This window comes from Nilaparvata lugens, chromosome 13 (assembly GCF_014356525.2).
Source record: "Nilaparvata lugens isolate BPH chromosome 13, ASM1435652v1, whole genome shotgun sequence".
NCBI lineage: Eukaryota > Metazoa > Arthropoda > Insecta > Hemiptera > Delphacidae > Nilaparvata > Nilaparvata lugens.
Window position 1 is genome coordinate 1,862,378 of NC_052516.1, and position 17,422 is coordinate 1,879,799.

General features: G+C 35.3%; 1 protein-coding gene across 5 annotated transcripts in view; it reads left to right on the forward strand.

The window, feature by feature from the left end:
- LOC111046749 (regulating synaptic membrane exocytosis protein 2) overlaps positions 1–17,422 on the forward strand; it is a 167,519-nt gene that overhangs the window by 32,605 nt on the left and 117,492 nt on the right. For all 5 annotated transcript variants that reach the window (XM_039439563.1, XM_039439560.1, XM_039439562.1 and 2 more), the window contains exon 3: positions 12,599–12,930. In XM_039439563.1, the coding sequence (XP_039295497.1) occupies positions 12,599–12,930 (332 nt within the window). The remainder of the gene's footprint in view (positions 1–12,598; positions 12,931–17,422) is intronic.

Genomic DNA, 17,422 nt, shown 5'->3' on the forward strand with positions numbered 1-17,422 from the left:
GTCATAGTAATCACGTGGTTGATTTGACAAACATTAACGTACAAACTTCGCCAGTTCATCGAATAAAAAACGCATTCTATCATATTCTATACTTATCGATCACTTATTGAAATTCAATTTTTGAAATATTGGGTCAGTTTAGTTGGGGTAGCTTTCTAATATTATTCTCAAACTTTTACCCTACTAGTTTAAAGAGTTGAGTGAAAAACACATATGATCATCATGTGTATGATAAGTTATGTTCAATCTAATAGAAACTATAAGAATTAAGTTATCAACATTTCGTTAATAACTTTGGTGTAAACACAGCTCTAGTGTCATAGTAATCACGTGGTTGATTTGACAAACATTAACGTCCAAACCTCGCCAGTTCATCAGATAAAAAACTCATTCTATCATATTCCATGCTTATCAAACACTTATTGAAATTCAATTTTTGAAATATTGGGTCAGTTGGGTTAGGGTAGGTTTCTAATATTATTCTCAAACTTTTACCCAACTAGTTTAAAGAGTTGAGTGCTCTCCTAGACTTCAATAATCAATCTGACCCGAGCCACTTACTCAATTAGACCTATTATTGTGTTAACCAACAACTTAATTGTGTTTTGCAACATACCGTAATTATATTGTGCTACCCATATGGTCACAAATTCAATAATAAACTACTATAGAGGCCACTAACTGGACTAAACCAGTTATAGTGAGATGATTCACTGAAATCTGTCAGCATTAGTTGAATTGGAAGCATTGATGTCACTTTATGAGGAATACTGACAGTTCAAGGGAATCTCACTGAAGAGGTTAGTACTATGGAGTGATTCACGTTAAAATGTCAGTGTAAATGAGAGGACGGCAGAGCTGCCACTCTAGTTTCTCCACTGCCTCCTGTAGCAGATAGCAAAATATTAATCGGAGCTCAAATATATTATATCTATCAAATATAATTAGAAATAGTTATTTGTGCAACTAGTGCGCAAAGTGACAGTTTGCTGCACCGAAAGAAACGTTTACGCCCGAGCCGTAGGCTCGGGCGGAATGACTTCTTGAGTGCAGCAAAGGAACTTTGCGCACGTATTTCACATTCAATTTTTCCTACAGTTACCATTGAATATGAAAAGTGGGTAATTATGGGTTGAATGATGGCTGAAATCCATCAAATGTTTGTGTGTGTGATGCTGTTATTAATAACAACCTTAATTCATTTAAAAATTAATGATCCAATTGAAGTTGAAAATTATCAGCCAAAGTTCTCATTTTTATTCATTCAAGAATCAGAAAAAAATACAGATAGAACGAAGAAATTCGCATTCAAAATACACGCCAACAGCTGATTGGGATGGCTGCAAGATGGCTGAATCGACAAGCGCGCGACCTAGCGGGAAGAATCGTACTTGAGTTTGTTTCATCCAGCTAAGAAGTACTGAAACAGGATTCAGAAATTTAGACTTTTGCTCAAATTACCAAAAAAAGTGCTCAAAGTGAACTGAAAAATATTTATAAAAATAACATAGACAACAGAGAATATTTGTTGTGGTATTCTTATGTTTTTATATTATTTTTATTCATATGGATATCGAACGGTAATCATTCAACCTCAAAATTCGAATATTATAATGTATATTTGCCACTTTTCTCATTGCTTGCAGTTGAAATAATAATTATCAATAGAAAATAACTATTATTTATTATTAAATGATGAGAATTCGTAAACAATGATTATTCAATTATGATTTAGATGAACATTATTCTTGTTTTGGATTTCTAGATTGGGATTTTATCATAAATGTAGGGTAGCCATTGAAATGATTCTTTTCTAAATCTAACCACAGTCATTGTTACCAACTTAATTTTGTTTTCGTGCACTAATCCTCCATGTAACCCACCAACTATTTTGTGTTGCCATGTTGCAAATCTGGAGTACGCAAAGTAATACTTTGCGCACTAGAGCGGAAAAGTGATTCTTTGCGCACTAGAGCGGAAAAGTGATTCTTTGAGTTCTGTAATCAGTGCAGGAATGGCCACTTTTCAAGGTAACTGTAGGAAAAAACATTTTCATCATCGATATATTGATATGGAGTGGTCGTAGTCGAGCGGATTGGATGCTGTCTCTATAATTCAAGATATTTTCCTCGCGCTACCAACAGTCGTTAGGTCATGTCAGAAGCCTTGTCATAGATAAGAAGCGACCTGAACACTCTGACACCAGACCTGAGCCAGCAAGGTCACTCGATATTATTATTTAATATATTGGTAGCTCAATATGTTTGCAAGTCTGCAAACGATTAGGCAACGGTGCAGAGTTGGAAAAAGATAGAGCTATTTGTATGGCAAATGACAAAAAAGGATAGTAATCTAATCTCATATGCTGATTTCATAACGTGACTGCTCCTTGCAATCCGAAAAATTGCATTAGGAAAATGTGGTATATAAAATAATTGACCGAGCGAAGTGAGGTCTAAGATTCAAGTCGACGGTTTGGCATTTCTCTTACTGTTTAAATGTTTGAATGTTTAAATGTTTATATGTGTATATGTTTTTATGTTGTGCATTTACGGCGAAACGCGGTAATAGATTTTCATGAAATTTGACAGGTATGTTCCTTTTTTAATTGCGCGTCGACGTATATACAAGGTTTTTGGAAATTTTGAATTTCAAGGATAATATAAAAGGAAAAAGGAGCCTCCTTCATACGCCAATATTACCGTAAAAATCAGACTATAGAATTATTCATCATAAATCAGCTGTCTAGTGGACTATAATATTACCTGTTCAAAAACATCGAACATCTTGAAAATGTATCTTTCCATCAACGTTAGTAGACAGTTGTCTATAATACTACCCGTTCAAAAACATCGAACATCTTGAAAATTGTATTTTTCCATCAACGTTGTAGACAGTTGCAGCCAGACCTGATAACAGCGCTCACACTCACATTCCGGGACGACACGTCACTGTACGATAGGACAGAAAGCTCTATGAGATTTAGGATTTTTTCTAGGCATTTTAAATTGATAAATTATTTATTAATTTTTGTGAAAACATAACAACAGGTCAATGTAACCATAGAGAAACGATAGCGTGAGTAGATATCCCATGGTATAGGACATTTATGTCACAACTTTTATTGTTATCCCAAGCCGATAGTTCACGTAGTTCTTTCATATGCAGCTGTGTGATGCTGGTAATCTCTCAAATTGCGCCGTTCCTACACTCTCACACTAACAAAACAGTAAAAATTGACAATAATCGACAGTAATCGGCTTGAGATAACAGTAAAAGTTGCGACATAAATTCCCTATACCATGGTATATCTACTTACGCTATTGTTTCTCTATGATGTAACTCACTGAGCGCGAGGTCTACTGTTCACAGAACTAATAGAAATGCTGATTTCATAACGTGACTGCTCCTTGCAATCAGAAACATTGCATTAGGAAAATGTGGTATATAAAATAATTCATAGTTCTTCAAATTACCCGATGTATTGCGGGTTGCCTATTAAAACCCCTTTCAAGATAATAATATTTCCCTTGTATCTGTTCAACATTTTACAACTACTAAGGCCGTATCAAATTGAATATTATTTTTGAATGATTAAGAATGGGAAGGAGGAGAAGAAGAAGAAGATGAAGGAGAAGAAGAAGAAGAAGAAGAAGAAGAAGAAGAAAAAGAAGAAGAAGAAGAAGAAGAAGAAGAAGAAGAAGAAGAAGAAAGAAGAACCAGGAGAAATAAATTTGTGAAGAAATGAGAGGAAAACCTAAGTAAGCTTCCTTCCTCCACTGTTAACGATTTATGAATGAAATAAGAAAATTAACACCTTTTCCAACAATTGATTGACATCTCCCAGAGAGTGCACTGACCTTTTGTTTCTCTGACACCTGAAGTAGCTTGTTTTCTCTGTTTTTACAAGACGAGAATAAAATAACAAAAGAAAACAACCGAAACACGTCTCTCCTTTTGACCAATGAAGCTTATAATGAACAATCCAAACGTGAAGAAGAACAACACAGGTGAGCTGATTGAGAAATTGGAGAAGAAAGAGAGTAAAAAGAGAAACAGGAGAATGGGAAGAGAAGAGAAAGGAGTGTAGAAGGAGAAAGAATGAGTGGTATGTTGTGATTAATTCACAAGAGTGGTATGCTGTGATAATAATGGGGAAGAAGGAAAAAGAGAATGAAAATGAGAGGAGGAAAGGGTGAGTGAGAGAGATGAGTGGGAAAAGGTTAGGTAATTGAAAAATGATGGAAGGAAGTGAGTGAAAGAAAATGAAAAACAGTCTAAACAGGAGGGAAGGATGTGTAAAAGAAAGAGAAAGTGAGAAGAAGTGAGTCGATTAGAAAGTGATGAAAGAATTGGAGAAACAAGAGATAGAAAATGAGTTGAATAGAGGAGGAAAGGAAGAGTGAATGAAAGAGAGAGTGAAAAGAGATGAATTGATTGGAAAGCGATGGAAGAAAGAAAGAGAGAAAAGAGATAGGAGAGAAGTGTAAAGAGGAGGAAAGAAAGTGTAAAAGAAAGAAAAAATGACAAGAAGTGTATTGATTGGAAAGTGATGGAAGAAAGAGAGGAAGGAGAAAGAAAAGGAGTGTAAGGAGGAGGAAAGAAACTATAGAAGAGGGAAGAAGGAACAAGAGGTGGATTGATTGGAAAGTGATGGAAGAAAGACAGAGAGAAAAGAGATGAGAAAGGAGTGTGAAGAGGAGGAAAGAAAGTGTGAAATAAAGAAAAAGTGACAAGAAGTGTATTGATTGGAAAGTGATGGAAGAAAGAGAGAAAGGAGAAAGAAAAGGAGTGTATAGAGAAGGAAAGAAAGTATAGAAGAAGGAGGAAGTGAATTGATTAGAAAGTGATGGAAGAAAGACAGAGAGAAAAGAGATAAGAAAGGAGTGTAAAGAGGAGGAAAGAAAGTGTGAAATAAAGAAAAAGTGACAAGAGGTGCATTGATTGGAAAATGATGGAAGAAAGAAAGAGAGAGAAGAGATGGGAAAAAGTGTGAAGAGGAGGAAAGAAAGAAAGAGTGAAAGAATGAAAAAGTAACAAGAGGTGAATTGATTGAATAGTGATAAAGGGAAGAGAGAGAGAGAAGAGATAAGAAAGGAGTGTAAAGAGGAGGAAATAAAGTGTGAAATAAAGAGAAAGTAACAAGAGGTAAATTTATTGGGAAGTGGTGGGAGAAAGAAAGAGAGAAAAGAGATGGGAAAAAAATCGTGAAGAGGAGGGAAGAAAGAGAGAGAGTGAAAGAATGAAAAAGTAGCAAGAGGTGAATTGATTGGAAAGTGATGAAAAGGGATGAAATGATTGTGAAGTGATTGGAAAGAGAGAAAGAGGAAGGAGTGTAAAGAGAAAGAAATAAAGTGTAGAAGAAGGAAGAAGAAACAAGAGGAGCATTCATGTAGAAATAATGTAGTGAGAACCCCTATCTTCCGTGTTAAGTCACTGTAAAAAACGTGTGTTTCTCTCTGCCATTATGTATCCATAGATAATAATGTATCTTGTGAGATCAATAACGTTGTGAAGATCATGGAAAATGAGCATTTCATCATCATTCTCACCTGAGTTGTCGGTCTGATAGCACTGTTATCATCTATTGTCGTTCGTTCCGTTCAGTTGTTATTCTAGAATATTTTTCGTAAGTTGACGTGATTTTATGGTAGTTGAATTTAATTATTACTAGCCGTCAGGCTCGCTTCGCTCGCCATATCCGTCTAGCCAGGGGGCTCCGCCCCCTGGACCCCGACTGGATCGTCTAAGAATGAGATCAGCAGGCTCGCTTCGCTCGCCTGCATTTTTCATTTGAGCATTTTTATCATATGTTAGGACAATCCAGTCGGGGAACCAGACTAAACGTCTGGCTAAACATATATGGCGAGCGAAGCGAGCCTGATGGCTAGTAATATAATATTCCCAGGATTGAAGTAGTAGTGCCCAATCAATTTTTCCGCGATAAATGCATTTAAATCTTCAACTTGGTGCCAACCCAACAAAGTCAACTCAACTTAGTGCCAACCTGACAAAATTATTAATTTAGTTGCCAGTTAACAACTGTTTCGAAGAGGTACTCTATCTAGATTATAGTTCTACGGTAACATATGATATGGAAATTTCAATTAAGGGATTGGGAGAAGAAGAATATACATGCTAAAAGACGAACTTTAAACCCTTAAGAACAACACTTAGAGTCAAAATATTGCCAAAAGATTTCTTAAACCCTTAAAAACAACCCTTAGAGTCAAAATATTGCCAAAAGATTTTTAGTGCGCCTCTAAAGGGCCAACTGAACATACCTACCAAATTTGAACGTTTTTGGTCCGGTAGATTTTTAGTTCTGCGAGTGAGTGAGTGAGTGAGTCAGTCAGTGAGTCAGTGAGTGAGTGCCATTTCGCTTTTATATATATAGATTGAACGAAAATCCTAAATAAATGCTGCAAATCACCCCGAAGACCTCTGCAACTGCAGGCATCGACAACAGGGCTAACAGCTAGATGGAAATTCGATGAGAACTATCCAAAAATTAGTTGCCAGCCCGGGAATCGAACCCGGTACCTCCCAATTGCTAGTCAGGAATGCTTGCCCTTACACCAAACTGACAATCTCTGGATAGCAGCGCTCATTTTATACGAAGCCATAGCGGCCAACTAGCAGAGGTCTTCGGGGTGATTTGCAGCATTTATTTAGGATTTTCGTTCAATAATAATTATATATTAATTAGCATTTGAATAAATGCATTCTCTATTTAATTCCATCTGTAGTTGAATTTGATTAAATTCTGGAATTCTGGAGCTGTGCTAATAGTGAAGTTGTGTTTCTTTTCTGGCTCAAAATTTTGCAAAGTTACTCAAAATTTTCCAATTTGTAGAGATTTAGGTGAAATATTTTTGTTTTCAAATATCAAAATTTGGAATTTTTAGTTTAGTCATTAGTTTTGAAGTGGAAATTAGACTTTCTGAAGTGAAAAGTGAAATCCTAACCTCATTCTTCTTTAAAACTTCTATTTGTAAAAATTTGGGAGAATACAGATTTGGGCTATTCCTGTTGTCTTCTCCCAATCATATTATATATTGGTAGCCGTCAGGCTCGCTTCCCTCGCCATATCCGTCTAGCAAGCGGACTCCGCCCCCTGGACCCCCGACTGGATCGTCCAAAAATATGAGATCAGCGGGCTCGCTACGCTCGCCTGCATTTTTCATTTGAGCATGCTTCATTCCATCAGAAAGTCAAAGTACTGAGACCAGGCAGAAAAGCTGAGAAAAACGTTGAAAAAACGCTAATCTTGGGGCATATCTATGGCGTTATTTTAAATTCCTTCTAACACAACATTATTACACCCCAGCTGAGCTTCTGTAGTAAATTTGAACATTTATGTTCATTTATTCTCGATAAAGCCGAGAAAGCTCAAAAAAACGCTGAAAAAACGAAGATTTTGGGCGTATCTTTGGCATTAATAATGCCAAAGATACGCCCAAAATCTTCGTTTTTCCAGTGTTTTTTTTTAGCTTTCTCAGCTTTATCGAGAATAAATGAACATAAATGTTCAAATTTACTACAGAAGCTCAGCTGGGGTGTAATAGTGTTGTGTTAGAAGGAATTTAAAATAACGCGTTTTTTCAACGTTTTTCTCAGCTTTTCTGCGTTGTCTTAGTACTTTGACTTTCTGATGGAATGAAGCATGCTCAAATGAAAAATGCAGGCGAGCGAAGCGAGCCCGCTGATCTCATATTTTTGGACGATCCAGTCGGGGGTCCAGGGGGCGGAGTCCGCTTGCTAGACGGATATGGCGAGCGGAGCGAGCCTGACGTCTACCAATATATAATATGATTGGGAGAAGACAACAGGAATAGCCCAAATCTGTATTCTCCCAAATTTTTACAAATAGAAGTTTTAAAGAAGAATGAGGTTAGGATTTCACTTTTCACTTCAGAAAGTCTAATTTCCACTTCAAAACTAATGACTAAACTAAAAATTCCAAATTTTGATATTTGAAAACAAAAATATTTCACCTAAATCTCTACAAATTGGAAAATTTTGAGTAACTTTGCAAAATTTTGAGCCAGAAAAGAAACACAACTTCACTATTAGCACAGCTCCAGAATTTCAGAATTTAATCAAATTCAACTACAGATGGAATTAAATAGAGAATGCATTTATTCAAATGCTAATTAATATATAATTATTATTGAACGAAAATCCTAAATAAATGCTGCAAATCACCCCGAAGACCTCTGCTAGTTGGCCGCTATGGCTTCGTATAAAATGAGCGCTGCTATCCAGAGATTGTCAGTTTGGTGTAAGGGCAAGCATTCCTGACTAGCAATTGGGAGGTACCGGGTTCGATTCCCGGGCTGGCAACTAATTTTTGGATAGTTCTCATCGAATTTCCATCTAGCTGTTAGCCCTGTTGTCAATGCCTGCAGTTGCAGAGGTCTTCGGGGTGATTTGCAGCATTTATTTAGGATTTTCGTTCAATCTATATATATAAAAGCGAAATGGCACTCACTCACTGACTGACTGACTCACTCACTCACTCACTTGCAGAACTAAAAATCTACCGGACCAAAAACGTTCAAATTTGGTAGGTATGTTCAGTTGGCCCTTTAGAGGCGCACTAAAAATCTTTTGGCAATATTTTGACTCTAAGGGTTGTTTTTAAGGGTTTAAAGTTCGTCGTTTAGCTAAACGACGAACTTTAAACCCTTAAAAACAACCCTTAGAGTCAAAATATTGCCAAAAGATTTTTAGTGCGCCTCTAAAGGGCCAACTGAACATACCTACCAAATTTGAACGTTTTTGGTCCGGTAGATTTTTAGTTCTGCAAGTGAGTGAGTGAGTGAGTCAGTCAGTCAGTCAGTGAGTGAGTGCCATTTCGCTTTTATATATATAGATTGAACGAAAATCCTAAATAAATGCTGCAAATCACCCCGAAGACCTCTGCAACTGCAGGCATTGACAACAGGGCTAACAGCTAGATGGAAATTCGATGAGAACTATCCAAAAATTAGTTGCCAGCCCGGGAATCGAACCCGGTACCTCCCAATTGCTAGTCAGGAATGCTTGCCCTTACACCAAACTGACAATCTCTGGATAGCAGCGCTCATTTTATACGAAGCCATAGCGGCCAACTAACTGTTGGTGGAAAATCAATGTTTGAGAAAAATACATGCATAATCCAAGTGAAATTGCATAATTTTGCATAATCCATAAATTTTCATACTTGTAGAATCCGTGACAATGTAGTTACACTTTACTAGTGTTTATATGACATTATTATGTTATTAACAACCAACGTGTAACTGCAGACATTGTACGATACAAATATAGATTTGATGTCTTGAAAGAGTGTTGGCTTCAGTGAATTTATCTCAGGGTTAGCCGGAGCTTGGAAGATTTGGTTTGGAATTTCGGGGATCGTATGTTGTTGATTGGATCATTGTAATAGCTTTTGTCATGGATCTCAATAATTTTACTCATTCGTTGATTTAATTTATAAGCCTTCCATTTCAGTTGCCTTGAAGGGATGTTGTTGCTGATTTTTATCTATGATTGAATAACCAATCAAGAATCTTGAATGAAGAAGACTAAGAAATTATCAAAAAACCACTGATTTATTGATAATTGGAAAGACCGGTTTCGGTTATTACACCATTGTCAATCTCTGATAACCAATCAAGAATCTTGAATGAAGAAGACTAAGGAATTATCAAAAAACCACTGATTTATTGATAATTGGAAAGACAAGTTTCGGTTATTACACCATTGTCAATCTCTGATAAACTTGAAGTTTATCAGTTTATCAGAGATTGACAATGGTGTAATAACCGAAAGTTATTTCATTGGCATTGTGTTGGCATTTCATTGGCATTATTTCACAAAGGCATTGTGTAGTTGAGAAGTTGATATTGTAGTAATTATTCATATTGAATAAAAAAGACTAAGAAATTGTCAAAAAACACTGATTTATTGATAATTGGAGAGACCGGTTTCGGTTATTACACCATTGTCAATCTCTGATAAACTTGAAGTTTATCAGTTTATCAGAGATTGACAATGGTGTAATAACCGAAACCGGTCTTTCCAATTATCAATAAATCAGTGTTTTTTTTTTGACAATTTCTTAGTCTTTCTCATTCAATATGAATAATTACTACAATATCAACTTCTCAACTACACAAAAAGCAATCAAGAATCAGTGTGCACTCACATTCTTCTAGGACTGATCTCCTTGAAATATCATATTCTCTCATCCATTTAAATCATTCAATTCATACAATTCTATGGGTTGTTTTTATGGGTTTCTATGAATTAAAGAGTGTGTAAGCGGCTTCAAAACAGATTTCTTGAAACATAAATTCATATTTGAAAACTAAATTTCACCTTTTTGTAGAGACATTTAAGAATATTTTAAAAGTAATTTAAATGACACAGACACATCAATCGGATTGGAAGGATATTAGGATTTTTTCTGTAAATTTATGGGTGAAAAAACGTAGATTCTTCACACACTCAATTTTCTCTTGAATTGGATGAAAAAACGTTCTGAATGATTACGTTAATCTTAATTGTTTCAACTCACTTTTCAAACTCAACATTTCTCCAATCTTCAACTGAAATGAATAGAAAATTCCCTCACTAATAATTACACTAATCCTAACACTGTAATATTCTATTCTCCAAGCTAGAATTTTTCCAAATATTTCCCTGAAAAGAATGAATCATCACGGTAATCGTGAATGTTCTATGCCATCCTTCAAACTATAAATTTCCTCAATCTTCTCCAGAAATGGTTGGCGAAACTTCCTGAACGATTTAAATTTTGAATTTTCTATCTTATTCATCAACTCAACGTTTTTCAATCCGTCCCTGCCCCCTGTGGGTTGGGGGAGCTTTGAGTCGAACATCGTACTCAAGGATGTGTTGAAAACCACAATTCACCCACAGTACCCCTACTTGTCGTAGGAGGCGACTAAAAGGGACCCCAAGGCAACTCCAGAAGTTGCCTTGCCTTCAAACCCACTGGATCTGCCCCTTCAGGGCAGTTTCGTAGGGGCAAAAAGAAAAACCCAAGAGACCAGAGATGGGTGAAACTCCAGGCACAAATGCGGGTCAAAGAGACTGAGTCGAGGGTGACCAGGTGCCCTAGAGGTATTTTGGCGACCCCTCTTCCAGCGAAAGGACCTACAAAAAAACTAGGAGTGGAATTCACGTGGGTCACGAGTTTATGTGTGGAGAGGCCAAAACTTACCACTGCTCAAAGAAGCAAAACATTTTGGGAGTGGTGAGGCTTTTGACCCTGTAGAGTTTCGGAGGGGCGAAAAGAAAATCTCAAAGACCTGAGATGGGTGAAACTCCAGGCACAAATGAAGGTGAAGAGGCTGAGTCGAGGGTGGCCGTGCACCGGGTGCCCTAGAGGCAGTTTGGCGTCCCCTCTCTTAGTGGAAGGACCTACAAAAGGACCAGGAGTGGAATTCACGTAGGTCACGAGGACTAATCTGTCTGAAGAGACTGCCATGCATATCACACTGGATTGAGATAAGCAACCAGGTGATGAATGGGATGTTAGTATAGTGAAAAACTCCTGTTTCTTGTAAAGGATACAGGTATTGGTTTGCCTAACTAACATACTACTTGGGAACACAATTAACTTTGGTTGACGTGTGGGGTTCTTTAAAACTTTGGATCCTCCAATCTGTCCCTTCAGGAACAATAAACAATGAACAATGATAATCTTTCCCTGGAATAGATGGCAAACTTCTTTGATGATAGCACTAATCTCAAATGATTTATCATCTTATCTCAGCTGTTCTGAATAGTGAGTTGTGTTTTTTCTGGCTCTAAATTTTGTCAAATTACGCAAAAATTTTCCAATTAATGGTGATTTGAGTGTGATATTTTTGGTATTTATTCTGTTTTTAACCGTCAAAATTTTAAATTCTTAGTTTTCGTTGTTGTTTAGTGAAAATAGACTAAATTTTAGGAAAGTTAAACCATAACCCTACTTCGGATGTTATCTAAAATGTTATCTAAATTTAGGAGAGAAATAGTACAAGGAGTATCCTTAGTTTTTCTCTCCCAATCAGTGCTACCATAGAGAAACAATAGCGTAAGTAGATATCCCATGGTATAGGGAATTCATGTCGCAACTTTTACTGTTATCTCAAGCCGATTACTGTCGATTATTGACAATTTTTACTGTTTTGTTGGGGTGAGAGTGTGAGAACGGCACAATTTGAGAGACTACCAGCGTCACACAGCTGCATAGGAAAGAACTACGTGAACTATCGGCTTGGGATAACAGTAAAAGTTGCGACATAAACGCCCTATACCATGGGATATCTACTTAAGCTATCGTTTCTCTATGGTGCTACTTTGTAAAAATAATAAATAAAATATTTTATTCTTCGAACACAACATTTTTCCAATCTTTTCCCGTAATAAAATGGGAAAGTCCCTTGATAATTAATTACACCAATCTATTCTATTCTATTCTATTCTATTCCATTCTATTCTATTCTTCAAAATAGCATCTTTTCAAAATTTCCCTAGAATTGATGTAAATCTTTCTAAATAATCCCGCTAATTTCCCATCTTTTCTTCTATGTTGCAGGTGATCTGGGTATGCATCCTATGCCGGAAAAAACAGGAGCTGCTGTCGAAAACTGGCCAGTGGATCCAGAAGGGCATGACAGGAGGGGTGGGAGGCAGTGGTGGGGATGCGATTATGCGTCGCATTGAGGCCGATCTGATCCAACAACAGCTGACGACACCTGGAGACAAACGACCCAAACTGGAGAGAGCACACAGTGCAGCCGAGAAGGAAAATCAGCCTCTGCTGATGAGGTCGGGAAGTGTGCTGAGGAGACAGTTTTCCCAGCAAGAACAACCCACCACTGCCAACATGTCGCCGCAACAGAGGGAGGCTGAGGCTGATTTCTACCGGTGAGTTGTGCCTCAATTCATACCAAAAAACCCTTGAAATTTGTTGCTAAAATGGATATCTTGTAGTTTTACACATCAACGTCTTTTTCTTTCAATCATGGAAGAATATCACGAAATCTCTTACCATACAATCAAATTATTATCAAAATCAATCAAAATCAATTTATTTGCCATAAAATACATTACAATTATATGAATTGTCCTCTAAATACAATTTGACTTTGAAAATAATATTTCTGTAATAAAACACAAATGTCAATCAAATTAGTAAATAGAGAAAGCAAAACATCAAGCTTTTCTATCAATTCGTGGCTCGACTAGCATAAGTTAAGAACTTGTGCGCCAGCTGATATAAATTATGCAGACAATAATATAATTACCAAACAAAATACATTATTATTAAATTTATTCGGGTATAATAAATTATAATAATATTGAACAATAATTGATTTTCGTTGTGGAAAACTCATATCTAGTGAATAGTCCCGATTTCAGTGAAATAATGTAATATAATGATCATAATAAATGTAGTAATAATAGTCATAATGATAATCTAATTCAATAGGCTATTAAAAGAGAAGTAATAAATAGGTAAAGATGGAATCTGTTTTGATCGAATGAAGTAAAAGTTACAATGAGGTGGTCCATATGGCTAGAAGTAATGGATGTAAAAAATTTTTATTTATATTCCTAAGTCAAAGAAAATCATTTCTTGAACCGACTCATCTAATTCCTTAGCTTTGGTTTTAGTGATTCTATTTATAATAAAGGACGTTGGGATTTTGTTGATGAGGATTTTGCTATAATAGAACATTTGATGGCGATTTACTGATAAAACTGTCCTGTCAAAATTGTACATATTTGTTCCAGATAGACGTATATTATATGGTGTTGTGTGGATTGTAAATTGATCTCTATTTTTATTGATGAATAGGATTATTAAATCACTTTTTGCTTTTAGAAAAAACGACTAGCAGACAGATACTTTATAATAAATGATTTAATCACTCACTGGACAACGAGATCTTTCGGCAGTTCCACCATCTTATTATTATGTCGCAAATTATTATGTCGGAGAGTTTTCGAAAATCAGTTTAAGACCCGTACTCCACAACTCTCCATATAGTCCGGGCGCAAATGTCATGAATAAGGCACTCCGTGGTCATTTTTGAGTAACAGCCGTGGAAGATGTCTCAATTTTCTCCGTTAGGTCTAGGAAGGATCGTGATGATGATAAGTCGAAATCACAGGCAAACACCTCGGAAACAAGATGACCGCCGAAATTTTCAGGGTTTTGCTATATCACTTGTATTTCAATAACCGTTCAAGATATTGTCACGTTATTCTTTATATTTAAATAACGATTAGCCTCCTGCTTGGCATCAGTCGGTAAAGCATGAGATTTGGTATAATTAGGTCGTGGTTTTCTAATAGTATTCAGTCTTGAAAAATCTTGATAGGCCTAGATATGGGCTTCTCCTATAACTCTTGTAATTCAATAAATAATAAATATATATATATAAAAATGATACTTATACTATAGTGTTGAGGAATAAAAAATAAATTGCACACCATGAAAATTTCACACATATATTACACAAATAATGCAAAGATCAATCGAGGCAAAAAATATATATAGAGCGATAAAAAATATAATATAAAAATAGAACAATATTTGAAATCAATAAAAATATCACAGGCTAAACTTTATATTCTAGATTTGTGGCACGAATCATTACCATGTGCCTTTATCTTGAAATCGTATGCATTCTTTGCATGTAGCTGTGACATGTACTTGCTAATACTTGTCGGCTTGGATAATTCAATCAAAAATATGTGCTCTAAGATCAGCTTGATAAATTAGCCACTAATAATCCAAATATATATATATATTAAAATCTCTAGTACTTAGTAGATTTCTTTGTATCGAATATATATTTTTATCTCAGGGTGCAAGATTCGGCACCTGACGGAAATAGGTAGAGCCATTCATCTAGTGAATTAGAACTATGATAAATTATCGCAAATTGTATTGCAAAAATTTAAATATTGTATGCATACGTTTGATAGCCTAGATTTCGTACTTCTTTGATTAAATAGAAATTTCTAAAATATTGATCTATATATTTTTCTTTCAATTAAATACCTTTAATACTAATTTTTACTTGCGCAAGTATTACTCTTATTAATTTCTCAATTTATAATAACCCTTTCGGCGAGCTAGCTTTGATCATCAGATTATTTCGAAGCACTAGGGCGCCCATCACTAAATTCAAATTTAATCACTCACGTGTCGAAAATCTTCTTGTAAGCCGCCGATGTCGATCCAACTCCATGCGGTCCGGGAATATGGTAGCCGGAATCGTCTCCTCCAAGGGGTTATAAATTTAATTAAAAATGAAAATGACTTCTGCTTCACAATAGCATCACGAAGTCTTTTAAGAAATTAAATAATTTACTTTAACTTTAACTTTTACAAAATCATTAGTAAGGTACTTCGCTCTAAAATATTTGGGGTCCTCTTATGGTGGCATTTGGCTGGCGAGTGCTGGTTCTTCCTTTTCAAGTTTTACAGATCCTCTTTCCGACTTTCAAATTAGCATAAAATTTAAATATCTCAATCCTCCGCCATTAAATTCAAATAGATCTTACAAAGAATGCCAAAATATTGCTTAGATTATATGATTAATAATTTCTTTGCATTCGAGCCATATTGATAACATAGATTACACAAATTTTTACACAAGATCTAGTACATTTATATAAATATATATAAATATTTTTGAATTGGCCTACAGTTGCCGCCCATTAACTGCCGTTTTACTATTGGTGCATGCAAATTTTATTAGGTATTCATGCGCCTGGTAACTCTTATTTCCTGAATACATTAAATTATTTTTATTGGTTTTTTATTTATGCCCTTTGCATGCTAGTTAATATTCTATATATTAATATTAATTCCATGCTAACTAATAATTAGCCACGTGGACGGGTGTTTTTCACATTGCACACCATCCGAATGCATAAAGCTCTGCCAAGGGGTTTTGGTCAGATTCTACGTTCTTCGGTTTGATCGATCTCTAGGTCACCGATCTGTGAATACATCTACCTAACCTCAATCTTCAAATATTTATAAATAATCTATTTATGAGTAGTAAACTTCCTTCAAATCCTTTTTAGTTCTTGTACCATTTAGCCAGAACAAGCTGATGCTATCTAATCTTGTTTATTATCTGCTTGGCGATATTAGCCAATTACTTATTTTTAGACCTATACTATTTCTGTTAGGGTTTTTCATCTACCCAGATTTAAATATGTTACACGCGCCCCTGGGTTTGAATTCAAAATATTTGAGAATCACAATGTTTTTAATGAAAACCCACCCTTCAATACATTGATATACACTATACTTTATTTATAAATTATACTCTCCTACTTCTATCACATTTCGCAGACATATTTGCTGCATCTCCTTTATACCTTTATCAAAAACAATAACAAATTCTCCTCCTCAACACACATAAAAATATCATAAATATAAACTTCTAAACGTACTCCTCCTGACAACACTTAAAACATAGTAATTTTTAAATTCGCCGCTTGCAGGGCCGCCAACTTAACTACACACATTTCATAATTCTCATAAATGATTCCTTTTAGACAATAATTTCGATTCATAAACTTCTGGGCTTATATCTTATAGTATTTCTTAGGTCTTAATATAAATAATTTTCTATGCATCAGGTACAATACTTTCTTTGCTAATGGCTCTTTGGTTTTGGTAACTGGTATTCACTTTAAGTCTTTTCAGGTAACAAACGTGGCATAATTAAAAGTAATAAATATAAAAACATATAAATAAATATATCGACATTAATAAATATAATAAATAACAATAATAAATAACTCTTTGGGTACAGTACTTCTTTTTATAAACATATGTTCAACAGACATTACATTCATTTGATTTGGGTGGCTTTGGTCAGCTGTTCGCTGTTCTACAATTCATAGTGTTACATGTTACATCAGAATTTGCTATCGACTTTCATAACTAACCTAACTGCTCAATTTTTTCTCTAAAAAGGTAATTAACAAATTTTAATTTTATTATCCCCGCTTGTGTCCTTTTTTATCTGATGTATATAATTTAATTACACATTTAAAATTTATTCTTTTTCTTATTGCAGGCTTCTAACGGTTGGAAGGAATTAAAACATTGGATTGTTGCCACGCGGTCCTATACCAAGATTAAATTTATTAAGGAAGGTTAGTAATCGGTTTGATAATAATGTTTTCATTGATTTCTTATCATATTTATTTCAAATTTGACAATATAGCATGTAGAAAATGTTGTGATTTACTTGCATCTTCTTGCATTCTGTTTATAGATGTTGCTGTAGGCCGGTTGGTTATCTGCTGTTGATTGTTGAGGCTGTCCTATTATTAATCTATCCTTCATAAATTTAAAGCCCTTGTATCTGGTATACTTTTC